Source organism: Macrobrachium rosenbergii, chromosome 5 (genome assembly GCF_040412425.1).
Source record: "Macrobrachium rosenbergii isolate ZJJX-2024 chromosome 5, ASM4041242v1, whole genome shotgun sequence".
In the NCBI taxonomy this organism is placed as follows: Eukaryota; Metazoa; Arthropoda; class Malacostraca; order Decapoda; family Palaemonidae; genus Macrobrachium; species Macrobrachium rosenbergii.
Window position 1 is genome coordinate 25,577,100 of NC_089745.1, and position 24,918 is coordinate 25,602,017.

General features: G+C 42.3%; 3 protein-coding genes across 3 annotated transcripts in view; 1 reads left to right on the top strand and 2 right to left on the bottom strand.

Annotated features, from left to right (window-relative positions):
• The window catches only part of LOC136838616 (BRCA1-associated RING domain protein 1-like), a 30,252-nt gene extending 24,419 nt beyond the window's left edge, over positions 1–5,833 (bottom strand). The window contains exon 1 of the mRNA XM_067103886.1: positions 5,374–5,833. Within this exon, the coding sequence (XP_066959987.1) occupies positions 5,374–5,456 (83 nt within the window). The 5' untranslated portion in view covers positions 5,457–5,833. The remainder of the gene's footprint in view (positions 1–5,373) is intronic.
• Positions 5,834–14,653: 8,820 nt separating this feature from the next.
• Positions 14,654–18,672, bottom strand: LOC136838611 (33 kDa inner dynein arm light chain, axonemal-like). The gene is made up of 6 exons (XM_067103862.1): positions 18,523–18,672; positions 18,273–18,318; positions 17,247–17,417; positions 16,746–16,898; positions 16,115–16,260; positions 14,654–15,824 (listed from the first exon to the last, which is right to left on the bottom strand). The coding sequence occupies exons 1-6, from the start codon at positions 18,601–18,603 to the stop codon at positions 15,615–15,617; spliced, it is 807 nt and encodes a 268-aa protein (XP_066959963.1). The 5' UTR covers positions 18,604–18,672; the 3' UTR covers positions 14,654–15,614.
• Positions 18,673–18,819: 147 nt separating this feature from the next.
• The window catches only part of LOC136838610 (ER membrane protein complex subunit 2-like), a 52,962-nt gene continuing 46,863 nt past the window's right edge, over positions 18,820–24,918 (top strand). The window contains exon 1 of the mRNA XM_067103861.1: positions 18,820–18,905. Coding sequence (XP_066959962.1) covers positions 18,878–18,905 — 28 coding nt within the window. The 5' untranslated portion in view covers positions 18,820–18,877. The remainder of the gene's footprint in view (positions 18,906–24,918) is intronic.

The window sequence follows — 24,918 nt, forward strand, 5'->3', positions numbered from 1 at the left end:
AACTATTAAAATAGACAGTTATAAGCAATTTTAGAGGGGAGCTTTGGTGTCTGAATTATTAAAATAGGCAGTCATAACGAAGCAGAAGGCGACGACGAAGGGGAGACCACTCCCTCAGGGGTAGCAACAATGAGAGCCAGCTTAGCCGGAGGAGGGCAGGAGCCAGAGGTATTGGCAACCCTCGGCATCACCAGGGGCTTGTTGCCCTCAGACATCGCCAGGGAAACCATCTTATACTTCCTCTTACGGGAAAACTGCATCCATTGTTCTGACAGCCAGAGACGACACTCAAAACAAGGACTAAGCTGGTTGCATTCGTGCTTCCTGCACTGGGTGCAAAACGAATCCGGATCAATCTCATAGGAGGAGAGGAAGTGATTGCAAGGTTTGTCAGCAGTGCCAGGGCAATGCCTCATAGCACAAGGCTTCCTCTCCTTAGGCTTGGATGAGTCATGGGTTTGCATATTTAAAACTACAAATCATAAATACAAACATGCAAATACACTTGTATATACAGATATATGCACAGAGTATTCACAATGTATCACATAGAACAACAACCAAAAACCAAAACGTCATCAAATGACAGGCAGGCAGAGGTGACATGTCTCTCTCTCAACAGCAGAAGAAATAAAGTGAGTGCGTACCGACTGGGTGGGCAGGACTCGCACCCTACCGTTGGTAATTAACTGCCCTAACCACCTTGTTTAAAGTTAAACAACCGGTTCCAGCTGTGCTGAAGGTATTTCCACACGTAAAGACCTCAGGTTTGTATTTGTGTAGGAACAAATGTATTTTGCATCTTCTCTCCTGTCTGCAATTGACTGATCCAGATGTTCTTGAAGAAAATACCCAGACATATCAGACAAACCACTGTTTCTCAGATTCGATCAACTGTCTGATGAAATTTGCTTTTGTGCTACAAAAAGGAGAGATTCTCTTCTTTTCAACAGTACATTAGCCCACAAATTTACTATGTATTCTTTGTCATGTACTTTAGGGCTTTCCCGGATGGAGGAAAGAAGTCCTTCATTACCAACCACGAATCATTGAGAGTGTATTTTCAATTAGTTTTAGCAATGCTCCTTGACAGTTGTCAAGCCAAGAGGCAGCTCTCAAGTCCTTCCTAGGGTTTTTTAAAAATCCACCAGTACACTGGTGAATTTCAAGCCTATTTGACTTAAATAGTCCAGTGATATGTTACAACGCAACTGGACAGTTTCCCCTTCACTATCCTGGGAAGAGAGGCTGGTTTTTCTGGGATATAATATTTTGCTCATCAAGTCAAAGGAGGAGGCAGTAGTTTCTGAGACCTGAAGGCAGCCAAGGAACCTTCTCCTGCTATTTGAATATCTACTCCCTTTATTGCAGACGTCAACATCTTGGTTAATGGCAGGTGGATGGCCCGCTTGACTTCTGGAGCGGTAACGGTTACCTCTTCCGTTAAAGAGGAGTCAGCAAAATCCTTGGTTTCCTACCTCTTAGGTTCCAGGTACGGTATTTCAAAATTTTCCGCATTATGCGGATAAGGGTCGACAAACTTCACTCCTTCTGGAAAACCATGTGCTAATTGGCCTAATTCTGATTCTAATGCCGAACAACTTAACCATCTCGATGGTCCGGGTCTTTCCCAATCGCCTCCTCATACCAGTGACCAAGAGTCTCGGTTCCAACATCTCGGTGAGGGAGTGTCAGAGGAAACATAATGCCTTCTTTCCCTACTGTCTGCAGGCCTCATTGAATGGTGAAAGGGGGACTGAGACTGAGACCTATCACGGTTACTACATGAAGGGGACCACGCCCATGAGCAAGACTGTTCCCATGACAAGGGTCTGCTATTCTGGAGTGGTCTTATTCTTAGTTCCTCATCCGTGTCCCAACTCCAGGAATGGTGACAGAACCCGTGCCTGGACGTCTCTGGCTTTGTGGTCTGTTCCCTGGAGTCGCTGCTCTGATACAAATCCTCACTGGTGGCATGGGGAGTGCCAAAACGAGAGTGACAGGGAACGCCAGACCGAGTGGGACGTGGAGTGCCAGTCCGATGACTCTTCTCTCCGAGCCGCCCATCTCTGAGGGAGGTACTGTGCCAAATCATGCTCCTAGAATGTGACTGGGAGGTGCCCCGAGAAGTGACAGACTGGTGTCTTTGACAAAAGGGATGGGTCTTCTTCCCGTGTCCTTTGTGTCTCAAGGAAGCAATGTGCAGTGTCACGCTTCTGGAGCATGATCAGGAGATGTTCTTAGACAGGAATGGTGACTGGTCATCCTTCTAATCAGGGGAAGAATCTGTGTGACGTCGTTTCGTAAATCCTGCTGTCTGTTCGAAGGAGGAGTCTGACTCGGTAGAGGCAGCCCTCCCTCTCTTCTGTCATTATCCACTGGGCCCCGGTTTTGGGCTAACCAACTCGGTAGAGACAACTCTTTCTCTCTTCTGTCAGTATCCAACAGGAACCCGGTTTCAGACTAGGCAGGGGGCCACTGACATCCCTACCCACGCGCCTACTCTTCCATTTTCTTTGCCATGCTACCCGTTGCACTAACACTCTCGATTCCTTTGTTGAAGAACTTCGACAGTGCTGACAGCATCTCCTGTTGAATATTCTTCTCCTGCTGAAAATTCTCCTGTTCAGGGAAAGCAACCAACGGAAAGTTCCTAGCGGGCGTGACGAGTAATGGAGAAGGAGCAAAAATAGTGGGAAATAGGTTGCAGGTAATGGAGCGGGTCGCCTCTATGGGAGATGACACAGACTTCTTCTTCCCCCTTTTTTCAAATTTTTCCTATTGAGAAACTGGCCACGCTTTGCATTCACAACAAGTAAGTGTTTGAGAACATTCTTGTCCTCTACACTTCGAACTTCACTGAATGCAGGTTGGCAAAAACTGGTGACAAGAACTTTCCACAAGCCTCCCTTTTCTGTGATTCCCATGCATCAATGAGACACAGGTTTTCCATTTTCTTTCATGTTGGGGGTAAAAACTGTAATATTCTGACTTGTTTACGCACTTGTTTCAAACACTTAAAATCACTTCTGCTTCGCAGAACAGAAAACAACACTACACTATATCGGGCGAAAACTAAGAAACTGTACATTTCTACACAAACCCGAAGGCAGCACTGCCTAACACAGAGATGCTTAAATAGCCCCCGGCCACACATGATCTTGGATCCAGAAAACCTGAAAAACTATTTTCTCTCCCCCAGAAAGTTAACTCACAGAAGTAATAACAACACTTTGTCACTAAAACATCTGTTCAAGGGAAGTCAAGTAGAAAAAGATAAAAATGTCACTAAAATATCAGTTCAGGGGAAGTCAAGTGGAAAAAGATAAAGTCCAACAATGTAACAAGCGAGAATCTGCAATAAGCAGAATGTACAACAGCACGTGTGAACACCACGGTGGCTAAGAAACAACTGGGGGAACATGGGTCATGATAGGCTGTAAGTAGCTAGTGGAGTTCTTCAAAGAAGTCTACTACTCATAGCCATGATGCGCATGCATGCCTAAGGACCTCCTGTCACATGATATTGTGGGTTTGTTTCTGTGTTGGAACAAATATATCAAGCACAGAAGCAAAAATGAAAGCGAATGGCAGGTGGGCAGAGAAGTGCAGAGACTTCTTTACACAACAGCAGCCGAAAGCAAAGTGGAGTGCAGACCAACGATTAGGCAGGGCTTCCTCCTACTGTCGGTAGCTAATGACCTTGTTTGAAAGTCAATGGCCGTTCCAGGTCAAGTTCACAAGCATTTGTGTAGGAACAAATATATACTGTGTCCTTGTTGTGCTAGCTAGTAAATAAGGCTATACTATAACAGGTTATTATTAAAAATGTTTTCACATGGGCTAGGCCTATATAGCCTCATATATTTTGATGGAGTGGAGCTAGGACTATTGTGGAGGGCTCAACCTTCCTTGGACACCATATTCACTGTTTCACCTGTGTCCTATTTAACTCGTTTGCTCCATTTTGCAATTTGGTAAAACCTTACTTCAGTAAAACTATAGAACAGCTCTGCATGGACTATTACCTTGGAAATTTATTTTTCCTATACTTTTAGTGTTGATGATGAAGGAGCTGGTGTTGTTTACTGTTGGTCAGTTATTATTAACCTCATATCTCTACCCAACATGGCTGGGGACCCTTTCAGAACGTGGGGTTGTTTCAGCTGTAAGCATGTTTACATGCAAAATGGGCCCTGTGTTTAGTACCAGCCTCTTGGGGATGTATGTAAAACATAAAACAACGACAGTAAATACCATAAACATAACGTCTTACATTGCTTTGGATGTTATGGCCTAAATGACTTATAGGCTATATGGCCAAAACGATCAGAACTGGAGTACTTGATGGTACAGAGTACAGAGTACTTGGTGGGATGTTCACACCAGAAATGAACATTATCCAAAGGAACTATACTAACCTAACCTAACCCAGGCAACCTAGTGGGCCATGTTACTTAACCAGGGAGCCCTGTCCCTAGAGACCCCGCCCCGGTAAAATATTACTTTAGTTGCGAAGCCTGATTCTTGCCAGTTGCCGACCGGGACAGGTTATGACCGTTTTGGGGGTTTGCCCCCCGCCCCCTGCCAGATCAGGGCACGTCACCCTAAGTTCAGTTAGGTAGGTAAGATCTGGTTTGGTCAGGACCTAGCATTATACAAAAGGTTATGTCCATTTAGCCTATGTATGAGGAACCTGACCCGGTCAACAATTGGCGGGAACCAGGCTGCGCAACTTAGGTAAAGTTTTACTGTAATTAACCCCAGAAGTCCATCCAACAATGGGTTTCCATACGCGATCTTAACAAGACAGAGCACGGGTATGTCTGTTTCGAACGGTTCATACCCCATCTGGCAAATGCAATAACTTGTTAACGTATGGGTACCCAACTTCACACCAACCTCCCCTGCCCGGCCCAGTACTAAATACGGTTAAGGGACATTCCATTTGGCCGACAACAAAACAGATGCACCGCCAGTATCAGAACCCCTAAAAGTGTAGAAAAAAACCAATTGAAAATGTAAAAACAGGCGCGGAGCTAATGTATAGAATTACCTTAATTACGGGTTAATTAGGCTCGAGCGCCAAAAATGAAAGGTAAATTCATAATTAGCAACCAAAAACTGTAGAAAAGCCTAGTTATAGCGCCGTCGACAAAAGCGGGAGCTACGGAGTTCTACCTATATAGTTCTATATATATATATATATATATATATATATATATATATATATATATATATATTTTATATATATATATATATATATATATATATATATATATATAACGTTCCCTGGAATGAACCTAATTGATGTGACATATGTCATAGCCTAATTCAGTCGTGTAATGCAAACAACAGGATGTTTTGCCTTACCACTGACTACACTGAAGTAAAGTTTCCAGCTTGTTTATGGCTTTCATGGAGTTGTTCCATTCAAATAACTTGAATACATCCATTTATGGTGTCAGTAAACGGCAAATATAAGACACAATAAGTTAACTTAAATTCTAACTGGGAGGCGGATATCGGGAACCAGCCTTAGTAGTGACAGTAGTAGTAGTAGTTATTAGCAACGGGGATATGTCTTTGAAACGGCTCCCTTGCTCGTCCCATTCCTTCTTTGGCATTGGAATTGTTGTACAGTACAGGTTTAGGTGCCGTTGTACAGCACATGTTTAGGTGCCGTTGTACAGCACAGGTTTAGGTGCCGTTGTATAGTACAGGTTTAGGTGCCGTTGTATAGAACAGGTTTAGGTGCCGTTGTACAGTACAGGTTTAGGTGCCGTTGTACAGTACAGATTTACTATTCGCTCAGATTGGAGGCTATGTCTGTGCAACCGTCCTCAGTAGTATTTTTGTTTGGGTGTGTGTACAATATGCGAGCGTTCGTACCATAAAGCGTCAATCACTGGAGTGGCGACCTCCCTGCCGAGCGTGTGACCCCGTGTGTCCATATTGAAAGGTCTGGGTCTAGCTCATAATACTATACTTTATTATTATTATTATTATATTACCTGACACAATTTCACAGAGGAAAATTACCTTACAGAAACAGGTTGGCCTAAGCACTCTAACCATTGTGGTCAAGGCCTAACCATCTGCTCTTGGATCTAATTAGCAGTGTTTAGCATAAATGGTTCCTGTGAATTACAGGACTTCTTTGCATACAGTGGATAAACACTAATTAAACAGAATGTACAATCACTAAACACTAACATTCACAATACACTTACACTCACTAAACACTCACACTTACTATACACTCACACTCAACAATCACTCACACTATACAGTACACTCACACTCAATAACACTAAACACTCACTGAATACTCAACACTCACTAGGCACTCACTATACACCAAACACTCACTAAACACTCATAAAACACTAAATACTCACTAAATGCTCACTGTACCCCAAACACTCAGTAAACATTCACTAAACACTCACTAAGCATTCATTAAACACTTAACACTCACTAAGAATTCACTAAGTACTCATTATACACTAAACATTCACTAAGCACTCACTATACACTAAACACTCACAAAACCCTAAACACTCATTAAACAATAAATACTCACAAAATCCTAAATCCTCATTAAATCCCTAAACACTCAATAAACACTAAACAGTCAGTGAACATTCACTAATCACTCATTAAACATTCACTAAACACTAATTTTCACAAGATACTCACTAAACATTCACTGAATACTTACTAAACACTAACTAAACACTAATATTCACAAAACATTCACTGAACCTTAAACACTTACTAAAAAGTCACTGAATACTTACACATTAAACATTCACTGAAATACTTACCCACACTAAAGATTCACTGAACACTAACATTCACTAAACATTCACTAAACTGTAAGCGGTCACTAAACACACACTAAACATTCACTAAACCCTTAACACTCACTAAACAAGCACTGAATGCTTACACACTAAACATTCACTAAACACTAACATTCACACAACATTCACTAAACCCTAAACACTCACTAAACATTAACAGAGTACTTACACAATCAACATTCGCTAACATTCACTAAACCCTAAACACTAACTAAACATTCACTAGCATTCACAAAACATTCATTAAACCCTAAACTAAACATTCACAAAACCCTCAACACTCACTAAACATTCAGTGAATACTTACACAATAAACATTCAGTAACATTCACAAAGCATTCACTAAACCCTAAACACTCACCAAACATTCACTAACATTCACAAAACATTCACTAAGCCCAAAACTAAAAATTCACTAAACCCTAAACACTTACTAAACATTCACTGAATACTTACACAATAAACATTCACTAAACCCTAAACACTCACTAAACATTTACTAACATTCACAAAACATTCACTAAACTCTAAACTAGACATTCACTAAACTCTAAACATTCGCTAAACACTTACTCATTAAACATTAACGATAAAAAAAATTCACAATCCCACTAAGCCAGGGGCGTCATTTAGGGAGGCTTGGGGGCAACTGCCCCTCCAGACTCAAATAGCCCCCAAACCTCAACTTGGGCCCCCCCTCATCCCCACAAAACCCCGAGAAGTAACAGCAGCTGGTTTTCCATTATTCCTACCGAAATTCAAATGTGTCATCACATTAAGTTATATCTATCTGTTTTCTGCGCTAAAACATGTAAAGAACTACCTGCCAACAACAACTGGAGATGACCGGCTATCTTACTTGCTGCTGATGGCCACAGAAAAACATATGGTTAGATTATTTGATTTTGAAGAGTTAGTGAATGATTTTGCTCGCATGAGACACCATCGGTACCCGTTGGTGTAATTCTATATAGGAATGTGATTCAAAAATCTTATATTATTCTATTTTGATTTTGGTACTCAAATTATCAACATTATTGCTTTTATATTATTTTATTTTCATTATGGTACTCAAATTATCAACATTATTTCTTTTTATTTCATAATCATAATATAAATCCCATTACACTAATGATGCAGTTGTTTCATAATTTTCATTAATGCCCAGCATTGCCAGCCGATGGCACTATAATTTGGTTTATAAAGTATATTTTCATTAAAATGTAAAAAAAAAAAGTCATGTTTTCTTTTTAAATGTGCAATCATAAATGTATGAAGTTTTCGGAAATATTACGTTTCTTGATCCTTGTCTGTCTACTAGCTACCAGTGATGATGAGATAAATAAACAGCAGTGGGTATATATAATTTTTGCTGAAATACCTTGCTCATGTGGCTTCAAAAATCATATAAAATAGCTCAAAATAAAAAAAACAGCTGATTAGGCTCGCTTCGCTCGCCAAACCATCTTTGCCCCCCCCCTTCCCCCAACAAAAATCTGAAATGACGCCCTGCACTAAGCCCATGTTCAATTTGCGGATTACCAGACCTTTTAAGATGGCTGCAAAGCTTTGCAGCGTCGCCCTGGTGGAAGACCACCGAACTACGTGGTACTGGTATAGAGATCGCAGCTCCAGGTAAATACCCTTTATGTCAAAGTGGATCGTGTCCGAATCATTCTTGTCATCCCTGGGGTGACAATAGGGAATTGGGAATTCCCAAGTTTTCTGGGAATTCCGGAGGCTTCTGGGGCTTCCGAAGGCTTCATGACAATCTCCAGGCTCTGTAGACTTTGGATTTCTTGCACAATACTAAAGAACAGTTTTATGGAGAAGAAATCGAAGACGAAAGGCTTCAAAGATTTCTTTGGGGGAAGCCAACGTTTTTGGAGATGAATAAGCTTACGTTCCTGGAGATGAATTCCGGAGGCTTCTGGGGCTTTCGAAGGCTTCAAGACGATCTCCAGGTACTGAAGCCTTTGGAAATGCCCATTGGATTCTCCAAGAATGCTCCAGGAGCTGAAGACTGCTTCAAAGGATACTGGAGTCGTGAAGACGTCTTCAAGAATACCCAGAAGTCTTCTCTCGTCGTCAGGAGATATTGATATATATCAGTAAGCGGGAATCCCATAAGATTATGGACGACGACTTGTTAAAGTAAAGAAAGTGCTTATGTCTCAGAAAAAGAACTGTAAGTAATGGTTAAAGCAATGTTAAAATGATCTAAAACCTTCGAGATTTTCCTTGAAGACATTTTGGAATCCTTCAGTCTCCAACTCCTGGAAGAACTAGAGAAATACCATTCACGCATGCGCCAAACTCCAAAGTCTCCAGGAACAATCTCTGAGATGCTTCAAATCATCTGGAAGCCTTCAGAGAGAGCAAGTGTCATATTTGAAAAGCTGGGTAAGAGAAAGCAAAGAGTATGGTGAAAGGGAAGGGTCCGACCCAGAGGCTGCTTCCTCGGAGGAAGGCAGGTATCCTGCCAGGCTGAGGAAGCAGGCCTGGAGAGGGCCCAAACCCCTCAAGGATGGGCCCCAAAAACCCCTAAGGCTTGCCAGTCTTTTGAGGGAAGCTTTGAAGGGAAGGGTCCGACCCAGAGGCTGCTTCCTCGGAGGAAGGCAGGTATCCTGCCATGCTGGGGAAGCGGGCCTGGAGAGGGCCCAAGAACTTCAAGGACGAGGCCCAAAAAGCCCCAAGGCTTGCCAGTCTCTTGCGGGCAGCCTTGAAGGGAAGGGTCCGACCCAGAGGCTGCTTCCTCGAAGGAAGGCAGGTATCCTGCCATGCTGGGGAAGCGGGCCTGGAGAGGGCCCAAGAACTTCAAGGATGAGGCCCAAAAGCCCCAAGGCTTGCCAGTCTTTTGAGGGCAGCCTTGAAGGGAAGGGTCCGATCCAGAGGCTGCTTCCTCGGAGGAAGGCAGGTATCCTGCCATGCTGGGAAGTGGGCCTGGAGAGGCCCAAGAACTTCAAGGATGGGCCCAAAAGCCCCAAGGCTTGCCAGTCTCTTGAGGGGCAGCCTTGAAGGGAAGGGTCCGACCCAGAGGCTGCTTCCTTGGAGGAAGGCAGGTATCCTGCCAGGCTGGGAAGCAGGCCTGAGAGGGCCCAACCCCTCAAGGGCCAAAAAACAGTCTCATGATGGGCTCGGAGGAAAAGCCCCAAGGCTTGCCAAGTCTTTTGAGGGAAGCCTTGAAGGAAGGGTCCGACCCAGAGGCTGCTTCCTCGGAGGAAGGCAGGTATCCTGCCAGGCTGGGGAAGCGGGCCTGGAGAGGGCCCAAGAACTTCAAGGATGAGTCTTTTACGGGCAAAAAGTCCCCCAAGCTGCTCAGAGGAGGCAGGTATCCTGCCAGTCTCTTGCCCAGAGGGCAGCCTTGAAGGGAAAGGCTCAAAAGTCCGAGGCTTGCTAGTCTTTTGAAGGAGGCTGAAGGAAGGGTCCAACCCAGGCTGTTTCCTCGGAGGAACCAGGTATCCTGCCAGGCTGGGGAAGCGGGCCTGGAGAGGGCCCAAGAACTTAAGGATGAGGCTGAAAAAGCCCCCAAGGCTCACGGGCAGCCTTGAAGGGAAAAACCCAGAGGTCTCTCTGACTGAAGGCAGCCTTGAAGGGAAGAAAAAAGCCCCCAGAGGCTCACCAGTCTGCCTCTCGGAGGAAGGAAGGTATCTTGCCAGGCTTTGGGGGCTTGCCTGGAGAGGGCCCAAAAACTTCAAGGATGAGGCCCAAAAGCTCTCAAGGCTCGCCAGTCTCTCGAAGGCAACCTTGAAGGGAAGGGTCCGACCCAGAGGCTGCTTCCTTGAAGGAAGGCAGGTATCCTGTCAGGCCGGGGAAGCGGGCCTGGAGAGGGCCCAAGAACTGGGTGGACTAGTGGGCTGAATTTTGATTGGCCGTTTGTTGATGCTGTTGCGTCGTGTTCCGGGGCGTTGCGGTCTTCTGGGCCCATTCGAAGGGGCTGGCTAGAAAGTCAAAAGGAGGCCAGCCAGAATCCTCCAGAGTCCTGCTTAACTTGGGGGGTTGTTCCTCCTGGTTTGTTTCTTCTTCATCTGGACTTCCTCCACGTTTCCCTTCCACTTTCCAATTCAGCAGAGCGGTTCTTCATCTTTTGGGCCTCTTCTCGAACGAACCCAATTTTCCATCTTTCGTCGTTGAGTTTTTCTTTCGACGAAACAATTTGCGGTTCATTCTCTGCCAAGTCCCGTTGGAGCGATTGAGTTCGATCGTCCGGCTTCTGGACCTTCGACTGAACACCTAAATTATCCCTCTGGGCCTCTTTTCCAAGACCGTTGTCAAGAGCGCCATTTCTTGCTCAAGGAACATGAACTTCTTGTTGTGAGGCTCGCGAACGTCCTTCCAGCTCTTTCCTCATCTTTCTCTCCGATTCATGGGCCTTCACCATTTCCTCGAGATAAGTGATGTAGACCTCATTCACATTTTTTTTCATCTTCCAGTTCGAGTATTTTTTTCTTTGTTCTTTTCAATTCCTGTCTTTTGGCGAGCGAGGAAGTTCTTCAGTTGTTCGACATCCTTTTCTTTCTTAATCATGGCATCCCCCCATTCTCCACTTTTCTTTTTTAGGCACTCGTTATTCGAGGAAAGGTCCTTAATTTTGCTTTCAGTTTTCCTTATCATTTCCTTAGCATCAACAAGAGCTTTTCGGAGCTCTTCAACACAGGACCACTCTTTCCTTAACTCCTTCTCTAAATCCTCGTTCTTTTGGATATGAAATTCTTCCTCCCGAATGGTGTCATCAGTTTCAATCTGGTCGTTCCAGTTCCTGAGAGCAGACTTAATCGTATTGGCTTTTCCATGTAGAAGGCTAGTTAGTCCTCCAAAAAAACTTTTAACAATATCATGTCCAAAGTTTGGAACTTCCTTTATAAACAACAACACCGATCCAAAAAGAATCATAGCCAACAATTGCGCACAAACGTTTTTCAGTACTGGAACATTGTACCTTTCCTTCTACTTCTTCAAAGCATATCATTTTATCTATAGATGATTCTAACAGAAACTGTAATAAGAAAAGGGAGAGAAGGAAAATTTCCAAAATATGTCTCGAGAAAAGTGCTGAAGTCTTCAGTTCAGGCGAAATAAGGTTCCAGAGGAAAAGAATTGGTCTCTTGCACAGGTTTCTCAAAATGGACCCTGAATCTAGACTCCAAAAATACTGACCAGACCTAAAATGACTTAATTATTGGTGTCTTTCATTAAATCTGCTTTATAATCCACTGAATAAAATCGTTAAGAGTCTCATATTTATGCATACAAAATGGAATTAATAAAGCAATAACAATTTACCTCATATAAACGCTCGTATTCATGCTCACTCATTCATACACACACACACACACACACACACACACACATATGTATATACACACACATATATATATATATATATATATATATATATATATATATATATATATATATATATATATATATATATATATATATGTGTGTGTGCGTGTGTGTGTATGTGTAAAAAGATCATATAGCTGTAGGCATCTTAGTTGCAATCAATGGGGCATCTAGGAAAAGGCATACGTATATCATGTCACAGTTTATTATTTAGCAATGTCACATTACATCATCAAGGCTAAACTGAGCTAAAAAACACTTCTTTTTAGCTCACTTTAGCCTTGATGACGCACTGTGACATTGCTAAATGCTGTCGGCAATAATAAAGTGTGATATGATATAGGTATGCCTTTTCCTGATGCCCTTTGATAGTAATATATATATATATATATATATATATATATATATATATATATATATATATATATATATATATATATATATATATGTGTGTGTGTGTGTGTGTGTGTGTGTGTGTGTGTGTGTGTGTGTGTACTGTAACTGAATCACGAAAATATGGAATGTGATGAATATATAAATAATGACAATGCCATGAGGGTATCTTTCCTTCGTGGCATTGCCTTTTAAATATATATATATATATATATATATATATATATATATATATATATATATATATATATATATATATATATATATATATTGTTTCGAGGGTTAATGTGATTTTTCCTTAGCAACATTCTTCTGGGTGCGACTTCCCGGCCTACACGACGTAGAGTAGAAGAGACTCTTTAACCTCTGGAAGCACCGCTTCTGGGAGAAGGACACTCCGAAATCAAACCAGTGAGTGGAAGGGACCCTTTTAAGAGAAGATTTCTCTGAATGCAAATCTTGTTATCAAATCTCGGGCTGTGCCCTAGCCATTGTACCATGGCCTTCCATGGTTTTGGGTTCGAGTTCCCTTGCTTGAGGGTACAAACAGGCATTTTTTCTCTTTTTTGTTCACTTTCCCGTTTTTTCGAAAGTGTGTAGGACAGGCTGATACGAAAGCAAATGTTCCTTGGTGGATTAACAGGAAAGTGCCATTTTCTTTACCATATTCTTCATTCTGGGTATTTTATAATTTAATTTCTTAATCCATCCTGACTTCCCTCCCCCGCCCCCAGTTGTTGTGGCAAACTTGGCTGGTTTCTTATTTGCCTCACACGGTGTACCGGCTCCACTGCGTTGACCAATTTCTTCTGGAGCTTCAATATATCTTTCTTTCCTTTAACGTGCATTTTTCCCATTATTATATGGGGTAAGCACGATGCCTTCTTTGAAGGACTTTGATTTGGCGGTATCGATCGGCTGCCCTGCCTGACATCGCTTGGACCCCGGTAGCGAATACATGTTACCAAACCCCAGCTCCTCAATATATATATATATATATATATATATATATATATATATATATATATATATATATATATATATATATATATATATATATATATATATGTGTGTGTGTGTGTGTGTGTGTATGTATGTACTGGCATAGCTCGTATTGTGCTTACCCTAATGTTAAAACCTAGTACTAATATAATGAGATGTTGTTCAGAGGCCCTGTATAGTTCATTGGCGACTGCTCAGTAAGTAGAAGTACTTAAATGTGGTACTATTCATTAATAGTATTAGTGTGTTATCCTTATTAATTAGTACTGAATTGGGTTGAGAGATATCTCCTCATAATAATTTATAAACCACAAAGAGAGCCTGGTGTTGTTATTACGTAATGCTTTTAACGGTTTTTAACCAAGTAACAACATAAGCGTACAGTCCACAGTTCCTTCACGTGCTTGGGATGCGTCATACCTCTTGAAACGTCAGGTTGACCAGCACGAAGCTTTACTTTCGCTATTCTCTAAGATTTCTTTGTTGATTATTTTGCAACCATTGCGGAGCTAGAATTGTTCTTTTGCCTTAAAACACTACTAACATATTACCTTACGCCGCTGATGAGGTAACATACACTGCTTACCAACCATCATCAGCTAACGACTTAGGAGTCTATGGTCAATTTCACAATCGTATGCTGTCGTATGGGAAATTTCAGTTTTCATAAAGATGTTGTGTATTTACGTCTGTTGCATACGTTGTTTAAGGTAACAGTGAACTTGATAACTAAGTTACTCCAGTTCATTAGCAAGGGCATGTTTTAATCATGTTTCAGATCACGCTGATGACAAGAACAGGAAATGTAACCGATAAATGGGATCGGGTAGCTTGTTCTATGTTAGGAAATGCTGATATTGCTGTGTCTGCTTTGCAGGCTTTGCCGTAACAATAAAGAGGGATGGAACTTCAATTGAGTTTTTACTCATGCTATTTTCCTCTCATTTACGAACAGTAAAACTAAATAAAGGATATCAGTAAAAAAACAGATGTATAAAATTTATTTATTAATATTATTATAAAAGTTTTATTCACCACAATAACATTCAAACTACTTCTTTGGTTGAGTCGCTTGCTTGATAATCCCTTCCAGTTTCTTCTGTAAAAGTAATGCGCAGAAAAGTAGAAATTAGTGCTGTGATTTCTGTTTATCCTGACCTTACAGAATATCAGTGCTTAAACTGCCAGTGAAAAAAAGACACACGAAGGTTTTTGCATTAGATTATGTTGTGCTGAAGACAAACCATAACTGGAAACATTAAGGGGAGGAGTTTTTTTTCTCTCGGAACCACAGAAAATAATCTATAATAAAGCAGGAAAGTATGAAATACACACCTGTCAACTGAGAACTTTAAGAGGTGTTTTAAGAAACACATACTGAATAATTGTTAAATATTTTCTTATATGAAAATTGTAGAGAGAGTGTAATCCTTGAAAACTGTAGACTATTTGTGTTGTAAAACAAATGTTGAGTTTCCCCTTTTATTTGGTGATGCACACTTCTCCCCCTTCCCGCATGCCTTTAGGCCGACCCCCAGTGCCTTGTTGTGTTTATACCTTTTATTTTTGTAGTTTATTGCCATTTTTGATGTTGAAACTGTGATATGAGGTTTAAATTTAATTGTCTCTCTCGTCTGTACCATTTTTGTGACTTTTTGAATGAACTGAGATACGTAAGAAGAGAACTGTGGGACCTGCGCGCTCCCCAAGCAGTTTTTTAATCTTTGTAGTTGATAGGGAGAGAGGAATACAGGAAGTTAATGAGTTTTTTTTTTTTTTTTTTTTTTCTGAGACTGTCTCAAACTGAGGGGCTCATGGCCCAACCATTACAGGTTAAGAGAGGATGCGCGATCTCTAATAAATGGACAAGGTAAGAAAGCATTTCACGAGGGACCCTATCGAAAATCTATGGTCACACGCAGCTACAGTTTTTTACTTCTGCCACAAAACTGAAATTCGCATCTCACTAATTATATCACCTTGCAGGAAGTTATACGATCAGACTTAGGGACGTACCTTAAGCACTTCTATTCTAGCTTGATGAATTGTTTTAGTTTCTTCATGCTTATCAGCCTCTGCTTGTCTTGCCTCTTGAGCTTCTGTTTGTAGTTGGTCGATTTCCTGGCGAAGATTTGCTGCTCTCTCTTCTAATTCTTTAACTTGAGTCCGTAGCCCGTCGCATCGGGCACCTACTTTTACTTTGTACTCTTCTGCCTTCAAGAGAAAAAAATTAAAGATCAGGAATCTGAAAAAAACTAAAATTGTTCTCGAAAGTATGAAAACCATACACCGAATAGCTTCTTGAACAGATTTTGAGGAACTAGATCGGGTTGCCTGAGTAAAGGGGATTATAGAATGTTTCCTTTTTCATGGACAGCCAAAACTTAAACATTTTCCCCTAAACATGAAAACTACAATATCTCTTGTAAGTTACTCAAGGTCTCACTTGAAAATGGAATACAGACCCCATAGTTTTCTTTGTAACTTGAAAATACTTCACTTACCATGAGAGCTTTCCTAACCCCATACGCACAGGCTGACGTATATAACCTCTGGTATGCATCCAGTGTTTCTCTCACATCATCTCTCACCCGATACAGCAAAAGTCCTCGCTCAGCACAGTTGATGGTCACTTGACGAATGATTTCGTCTGTAAAGAAATGGAGAGAAAGCAATCAGAGATATGCTGTTGTTGCTACCTTTGTTTTTAACCTTTAAAAGTTAATGTAACGGAGGTTATATAGTAATTTATCTGTTTATGCTTAGTAACATTTGACTTAGAACTAAGATGAAATTGCTTTAATCAGATAACTGTTTACACACACACACACACACACATATATATATATATATATATATATATATATATATATATATATATATATATATATATATATATATATATATATATATATATATATATATATATATATATGTGTGTGTGTGTGTGTGTGTGTGTGTGTGTGTGTGTGTGTGTGTGTGTGTGTAAAATTCTTAATGCAGATATTTTGCTTTTAGCAGGTGTCGTCACATTTTCTGTAAGTTTTAAGTTGTCTAATCTGAATGCAAACGAAGGATACCTTCATATTAATGAAATGGCCTAATATGTGTAATGTTCCCTAACTTAATAATTACCGAAGCATTGCGTGTAGAGCTCCCGTCGCACAGGACAAATGCCCGTTTCAAAAGCCATCTGCTCCTGCAAACGAAGGTCGAGATGCTCTTGGAGCTGCTGAACATCCACTGAGGTAGCTGGCGTTGTTGAAACAGACTGCACCCACAGCTGACCTACGTTGATGGTTGAAGTGCTTTTAAAAATCCACATTTTTGAAAGGCGCGAAAATTTTTAATTCATATCTTTAAAACATAGTTTAAAGGCTTCTAACTTAAAAGCGGTTTACTCGTGCATAGACTGTACTTTAAGGAGACCGTTAATCTGATTGCACTTAAAATTCTATTTCACCTAAAATTATCACGATAATTCCTATGAATAAAAAAAAAAAAACTTAAATTAAGTTTTAAAAGACGTCACATAGATATTTCTGTTGAAGAAAATTTAATGAAAATATTTTTTTGTCTAGTAAACTTCATCTATTAGAAGCTGTCCCCCCAAAAAAAAAAAAAATGTATAAAGACCTTGTTCCTCCCATTCCTTAGGCGGTAAGATGAGGTTTAGTATTTCTTGGGTTTCCATTTTGCGCAGTTCGTGTAGAGGCGGCAGAACAATTCTGCTGGAAGATGCAGTGCCGAGTGGTCCACCAGGCGGAAGGGCGCCACTTAATCCTGGTGCACTGGTGCTGCTCGCGTCTTGAAAAAGAATTTATCTCTTACATGAACGTGGTTAAGATTTTCTTAACTTTCGGTCTTAAGAGGCACTTTTACAGTAATATGCAATGTAAACATATACTAGTTCTGACAAGAAAGACCAAGCTGGATATCAAGACAGAAATAGTATGAAAAAGTTCTAGCTCTTTAACATATGACTTGCTTAATTTATAAACAAAATATATACACATAAAATTTTAACCAGGACACACCTGGTCCAATAATATTATTATGAAGCTCAGTCTTTAGTTGTAAAGAATATCAATAAGATGAGGAGATATTTTTCTATAGAAAAACAATTTCCACTTAAAGAACCAGAGACCATGTTACAAGTGGCTAACAAAATAAATATATCTTTTCAAATTAGCTCATTATATTTATTGAATACATTCTTAGATTCCAATTTGTAAATATGTGTGTGACATTACAACCTAAAAATAAAAATTAATTGAGGATTTTGCTGCCATCTTATTTGGCAAAGCTCTGTAAACACCATTTTTACAATAGTGGTGAACAATTGATTAAGATGATTCTTTTTTATTTTCAAATGTGACAGCTTATTCATGAATTCTTTTTATGCATAATGCGTTAAACTTTAAAAGACACTGATGCGTTGATCTAAGGACAGATAAGTAAGAATGGTAAACAGCAAAACAGATAAACAGACAGACAATGTAGGCATGTGTATGAATATTCACGATTTTCTCAGTTCATTCATTCAGACATGAAAGTATCATTAAGGTGTATTTCAGGCTTTAATGTCCATAAACTGTTACTTGTAATTTTCATTTTATGTTTTTTTTTTTTTTTTTATTAAAAGCTACTGAAAAATCTTACCTGATGCATCAGTCGGAATACCATCTCTCATAGACAACCGGGGTACCTGTATTTAAGAATAGTTACTTTATTGTAACAGTCTAATTCAGCATATTGTCCTTACTTATTATTAGTATATACGAATGATAGTTTCTTTGACGGTACTGATAATCTAGCTGCGGTCTCAAGGTAGAGGAAGATAAACGTTAACTGTTTTAGTAAAAATAATTATTTTATTCAAGTACCATCGGTATTTGTTCTTGGAAATTACCTTATCAGTCTCTTCCTTCTTTTTGGTGGTAACCAAAACTGGAGTATCATATTTAATCAACGATGTTATTTTATCTGTCATCGCTGCTCACTGTCAAGAGTATTTACAAACGTTGCCATGGAAACTAGCTCATATGATTCTCAGGGGTAAACATTTTTACAAGATTTGTATAATATTTGTAGTAAGATCACGTACGTGAAGTAATTTGAGAAAATAAGAAGATAAATATGACGTATAAAAATTTTTGCAATTTTTTTACCTTTTGTGATAAAGCAAGTGACAATTACGTCCTCGTTACAACTGTATTTAAAAAGATGTTTTCCCGTTTCAACAGCAGAAGGCAAATATTAGCAAGATGGCGACGTTGGACCTGGATTGGGAGGGTATGACGGTTTATATATTTATTTATTACCATTCAGTTTCGGTCTTTCAATGAAAATATCTTTGTAGTTCCGTTTATGAAAGTAAAGGCTCACAGCATGGTGTATTTATTTGTTTTGGTTTATATTTTGCCCCCGTATGTGCCGGGCATTTGGGAACTGTTGTACGGTAAAGCAGGCTATCCTACATGTTAGCGTAATTTCGAATAAATGACAAAGAAATCAAACTAGGTATTCAAGATGAATCTAAGCTGGCGTAGCCCACCTAGGCTTAGTATTGTAGCTTAGCGTAATTGACCTTAACTGTAGGTAGTCTAGCCTAGTGTCAAGTTCATGAATGGTTGGACAAGGTAATAGCACCCATGGAGATTTGACGTTTGGAGACCGACGGAGGCTCCTCGTCTTCTTGTTTGGAGAAGAAAATGGGACAGAAGTGCAACAATCGCCTGTTTATTGTTATAGCTCCTATATCAGATAGCCTATGTAGCGAAACGTGCTAGTAGCCTACTATCTGCGTGATTGAGACTTGCTTCGTCATCTCGCAGAAGTAGATTTTCTACATAGCCTAGGCTTACTGCCTTTTCTGAGAATAAGAATGAAATGCAACAGTATAAAATAATTTACGGTCTGTTTCTTCTCACACTTACACTTGGTATGCTGCTTATCAAACAAGAACACACTGACCCAACGTTGTGCCAGAGTAACTTACTCGGGACCATTAGAACACCTGCGTTCCCCGTAGGTTCCATCTCAGCCTAACACAAAATCATCCCCAAAGATGATATCATGTTAAAAACACAAAACTGTTCATTTTACTTTATTCAGAGTCACTGGCCAGGACCGCCAGTCATCTTTTTGTTCATTATAAAAATTTCTGAGTACAGTATAGCCTACTGTAACGTATATCATGACAGATTATATCAGTTGACTTGGGTACGTGAAGCAAAATTGGAAAAGTCTCGTTTATAATTTCTTAGGGCTATGCATTGGAGATGATACAGTATTACAAAAGGTTTTCTGAATTATAATCATGTTGAAATACAAACCATAGCCCTTTATATAGGAGTATCTTCTAGGGCAAGCTGGGAGCAGCCATTGAACTTCGTAACGAGGCCATTGATTGGTAGTTGTGGGGTGTGAGTGTTGGTATGCCCATCACTTGCTGACTATCAACAAGCCATTTTTCTTTGGCCGCTGTGAAGAGTGGATGTCTCAGTGCAGTCGCTCTCTTACCTGTTTTGCCTTTCAGTACTTAAATATTTTTATGGCTCTTTTTTTTCACCTGTGTATTGTATTTTTTTTTCTTTGTGTTGTGGAGAAAAAACATGATTAACACTGTTGTGTGGGGTGTTGGTGTCTGGCCATTTAATCTTCTCCATAGCCATTGTCCCTCACAGGTTCCATTTGTTCTGCTGGGGAAGATATGCACCTGTTTTTCACCCTGCAAGGAGTGCTCTGGCTGGTCTCCTGTCAGTGGGAAAAGTGTGATAGGAGGGGGAGGAAGGATAAGGTTTCTATGCCAGTCTCATCTGGGGGGAAATATGCCACAGTGACCTTATAAAATCCTGCTTCCATCCACTCCCCCTCCTCCATTCCTGTCCCACTACCTCTTGTGGTTACTTTCCCCTCTTGGTAGGGAAGGTCCTCATGAGGTGAACATGTTTTACCTGGAATGTTGCTCACTAACCTTGGACACACTTTTCCATGGACTAGTGGTGGCTGCTCTATGGGTCGATTAGCAAACCCAGCTCCCTTTGGAACAAGTAGCGCCTCATCTAGGTACTGTATCTGTTTGGCAGGAGACAGGTTAGGAGTGACTGGTTTTCCTCCCTCCCTTTTTACTTCCTTCTTTAGTAATGGAGAGTCAGAGTGCCATTCAGTATACAAGCTGGACTGACGTGGGTGCAGGGTAGCTATCTGACTGAGCACCAGTCTTTTCTTTGGCAATGAAGGGATGCAGGTTCCCCTCCTCTTTGGCAAGGGAAGAGGAAGATAGACAATAAAGTAAGCTTGATTGTATTTACCCGTTTTATTATCTCCAACACTGACATTGGGTTCTTACAGCCTGATTAGGTAATGGAGTACAAACCCTTTACTTAATGGCCCAAAAGTCTAGCATTTGCTATATATCGTATGCACAGTACACTAGAGGTGCGGGACTCATTCCTCAGCTCCTAACAGACCAGGAAGATAGCACCCCAGGTTGGGCAAACCTACCAGTCAGTTCAGAGAGTACCCAAATCCCTCCCACCAATGGGTAAGTCTCCTGTGTAAAGAGTAAAGGGGTGTTTGTTACTACACAAATACAAACCTTCGCTCTTTACATAGGATTTTGCTTGCAAACGCTAGCTGGAACGGCTGTTAATTTTCAAACAAAGTTGTTAGCCATCGACAGTAGGGGGGAAGCCCTGCCCACTCATTGGTCTGCACTCTGCTTTGCTTTTGGCCACCGTCATCTTAAGATGTCTCTGCACTTCTCTGTCCAACTGCTGTTTGCTGTCTTTTTTGTTTTGACTTATGTTGATATATTTTTATGTGATTCCTATTTGCGATGTAATTGTATAGAAAACCCTCAGTCACTTTAGCCTTTTGAAGGGGAAATCACTGGGTTATGTACTGTCCAGGGAAGGACAGACTGTGTATTCGGTTTCTCTTTTTTGAGGTTGATCCTCATTTATTGTCATTATTCCTACACAATATATAAACCATTGGTCATTACATGAGGAATTTGCTTCAGCGCAGCTGGAAAACAGCTCTTTAACTTTTGAACAAGGTGGTTAGGTAGTTAACTACCGTCTGACTAGTGGGAGTCCCACCCACCTGGACAATAAGCATTCACTTTGCTTTCGGCTGTTGTGCGATGCGGAACTCTTTTGTACCCTCTGCCCTGCCTTCCGTTTTGCTTGGTTTTAGCTATGTTCTCTGTGGGATTGTTTCTCCTTTACATTAGGAGTTACTTACAGTGAAGCTGGAAACGGCCATTGAACTTTCAAACTAGGTGGTTAGGTAGTTAACTACTGTCCGGTAGGCGGGAGTCCCACCTTCCTGGATGTAAACATTCCAGTTTGCTTTCAGCCATTGTGCAGTGCAGATATGTTTCTACCCACTCTACCCTGACTGTCGTTGAGCTGTTTTTTGCGGTGGGATCTTCCATTCTTTGTTTTTTTGCTGAATATATGTGTTTGTGATTTGTAAGATACAAACCCACGAATCAGGACAAGCCCGCCTTCCCTTGGCACGTGTCCTGGGGTTGGTGGCAAGAAATGTGGGAGCTTCTACTCTTATATTGATGTTGATCCTCACGCCCTCTGTTCCTCCTGCAGGGGGCATGTGTGCTTTTGTGATTCCACTTGTGCCAAGCATTGTTGATGATCAGGATGACCTCCTCTCGGGGCCTCTCCTCACTGTGTGGGGGGGGGGGATTTTCCCTCGGAGCAAGTAGAGTCTCCCTCCACTAACTCGACGTTTTCTTCTTACAGTATGGCAGTTGAGTCTCTCCTCAGTATGCAGGTGAGTGCTTTGAAGGCAGCCTGGCTCTCCCTGGGTCGTGCTGGGACTCCATCCCAGCAGGGTCTCCTGTCCCAACTGGCAAGCACTCCAGTGGTGACCCACACTGCTGCTACTACTAGGACATTTACGGTGACCTTGGCAGCATTCACTAAGATGCCTGTTCCCATCTTGTCTCACTTCGGTACTCAAGTGACTACTGTCCCAGCATCCCAGCACATGTTGCCCTTGCCTCCAGGTTTTGCTGTGGCCTTGCCATCCCAGGCTGTACCGTCGATGATGGTGACCTCCACTGTGCCTGAAGGCTACTGCCAGGAAGGCCCTCCAGGCAGTCTGCTGGCTGGATCTGTGGTTGTTCACAGTGTCCAATGTGGCTGCCTCCTCAGGTGCTATTGTTCCTGGGGAGGACTACGTCTTTGGGAGAATGCCAGTCTGGAGGTAGAGCCATGGCCTACCTCACCCACCAGACGGCAGACCTATGAGCAAACATGGTGCAGAAGAGAAGGGATGCTGTCCTGTCTCGGATCGCCAGGTCTGTTGGTCCCGAGTCAGCAACGACCCTAAGGAATGGACCATTCCTGGGTTCTGCCTCTCTCTTCCCTAGACAGTTGGTAGATGCTGCGGTGGACAAGCGTTGGGCTGAAGACAGCGACCGCCTTGTCCATCAGGCAGTGGCCAAGACCTCCAGGTCTTTGCGTGCCACTGTGGCTGACCTTTGGGTCAGGCTAGCACTTTCTTGGCCCCTAAGAAGACCCAGGCTTTGAAAGGTGCCTGTGGGAATACCCTGCCTTCTTTTGCCAGAAAGGGGTCTCCCTTTCACAGCAAGAAGCAGCGAGCCTAAAATCTACTGCCATGAACGCTCTCCAGGCAGTCTCCTGGCTGGATCTGTGGTTGTTCACAGTGTCCAAGGTGGCTGCCTCCTTAGGTGCTATTGTTCCTGGGAGGACTCCGCCTTTGGGAGAATGCCAGTCTGGAGGTAGAGCCATGGCCTACCTCACCCAGCAGACCTGGGTAAACGTGGTGCAGAAGAGAAGGGATGCCTTCCTGTTTCGGATCGCCAGGTCTGTTGGTCCCGAGTCAGCAACGACCCTAAGGAATGGACCATTCCTGGGTTCTGCCTCTCTCTTCCCCAGATAGTTGGTAGATGCTGTGGTGGACAAGCGTTGGGCTGAAGACAGCGACTGCCTTGTCCATCAGGCAGTGGCCAAGACCTCCAGGTCTTTGCGTGCCACTGTAGCCGACCTTTGGGTCAGGCTAGCACTTCCTCGGCCCCTAAGAAGACCCAGGCTTAGAAGGGTGCCTGCGGGAATACCCAGCCTCTTCTGCCAGAAAGGGCGCACAATTGCACCCCTTTCAGCCCGCTTTCCAGTCTGGAAAAGGAGGGCAAGGGGAAGAAGAAGAAGAAGGGGAAACACTAGGGGTGGCGTTCTCCTCCAGCTGCTGCCATTGGTTGGGGGTGCCTGTCGAGCCTTTGGGCAACATGGCAGTGATACGGAGCCGAGACCTAAGTAGTGGATGTCCTGCTGGAGGGATATCTACTCCCCTTCGAGTCTCGGCCATCCCTCACCAACTCTCCGTTCCGTCTCCTTACTTACGTTCCTGGTTCTCTGAAGGAACTCACACTCAGGCAAGAAGTTCAAGCCATGCTGACCAAGGGTGCTGCGGAAGTCGTGCCGGATTGGTCCCCCAGCCTTTTACAGCCGCGTCTTTCTCATAGAGAAAGCTTCAGGGGGTTGGAGACATATCATAGGCCTCTCTCCCGTGGAGCGATTTGTGTGCCAGACTGTTCACAATGGAGATGGTGCGCTCTGTGCTCACCTCCATCAGGAAGAACAACTTCATGCTTACGGTGGACTTGAAGGATGCGTATTTTCAAATGCCCACCCTTTTGTCCTCCCGCAAGTACCTTTGCTTTATCCTTGGGGAGACGGTGTTTCAGTTCAGGGCACTCTGTTTCTGGCTCTCAACCTCTCCTCAGGTGTTCACACGAGTGTTCACCCTGTTGTCAACTCGGGCCTATTTGCACGGGATACGTCTGTTGAGGTATCTCGACAATTGGCTTCTCCTGGTGAGCTCCCACTCGCAGTTGCTTCAGGACAGGGATCGACTCCTCGAGTTTTGCCACAATCTAGGGATTGTGGTAAATCTCGAGAAGTTCGATCTCACCCCTAAGCAGAGGATAAAGTACCTGGGCATGCTGATAGATACAGTAGCAGCAGGGGTCTTTCCCTTGGACTCTCGTATCAGCAGGTTCAGGAAGGTAGCACAGCTGTTCTTGTCTCAACGGGAGCAGTGAACTCAACAATGGCAAGTCATCATTGGTCACCTGTCATCATTGGAGAAGCTGGTCCCTCATGGGCATCTTCACCTTCGTTCCCTTCAGTGGAGACTGAAGGAGTACTGGTCCCAGTCTTGAGACCCTCAATCCTTTCTCATTCCTCTCTCGGGGGAAGTGAGAGAGGATCTAGACTGGTGGTTGGACGACAAGAACCTCTTAATAGGGGCAGGC

Bases quoted from the DNA above. Each gene is read 5' to 3' on its own strand.
- LOC136838611 (XM_067103862.1), bottom strand. From the start codon at position 18,603: ATGACAGATAAAATAACATCGTTGATTAAATATGATACTCCAGTTTTG. The intron at 16,899-17,246 runs GTCTTTATACAT...CCATCAACGTAG, and splicing joins TAAGGAATGGGAGGAACAAG to GTCAGCTGTGGGTGCAGTCT. The intron at 15,825-16,114 runs GTAAGTGAAGTA...TTTCTCTTGAAG, and splicing joins GGGTTAGGAAAGCTCTCATG to GCAGAAGAGTACAAAGTAAA.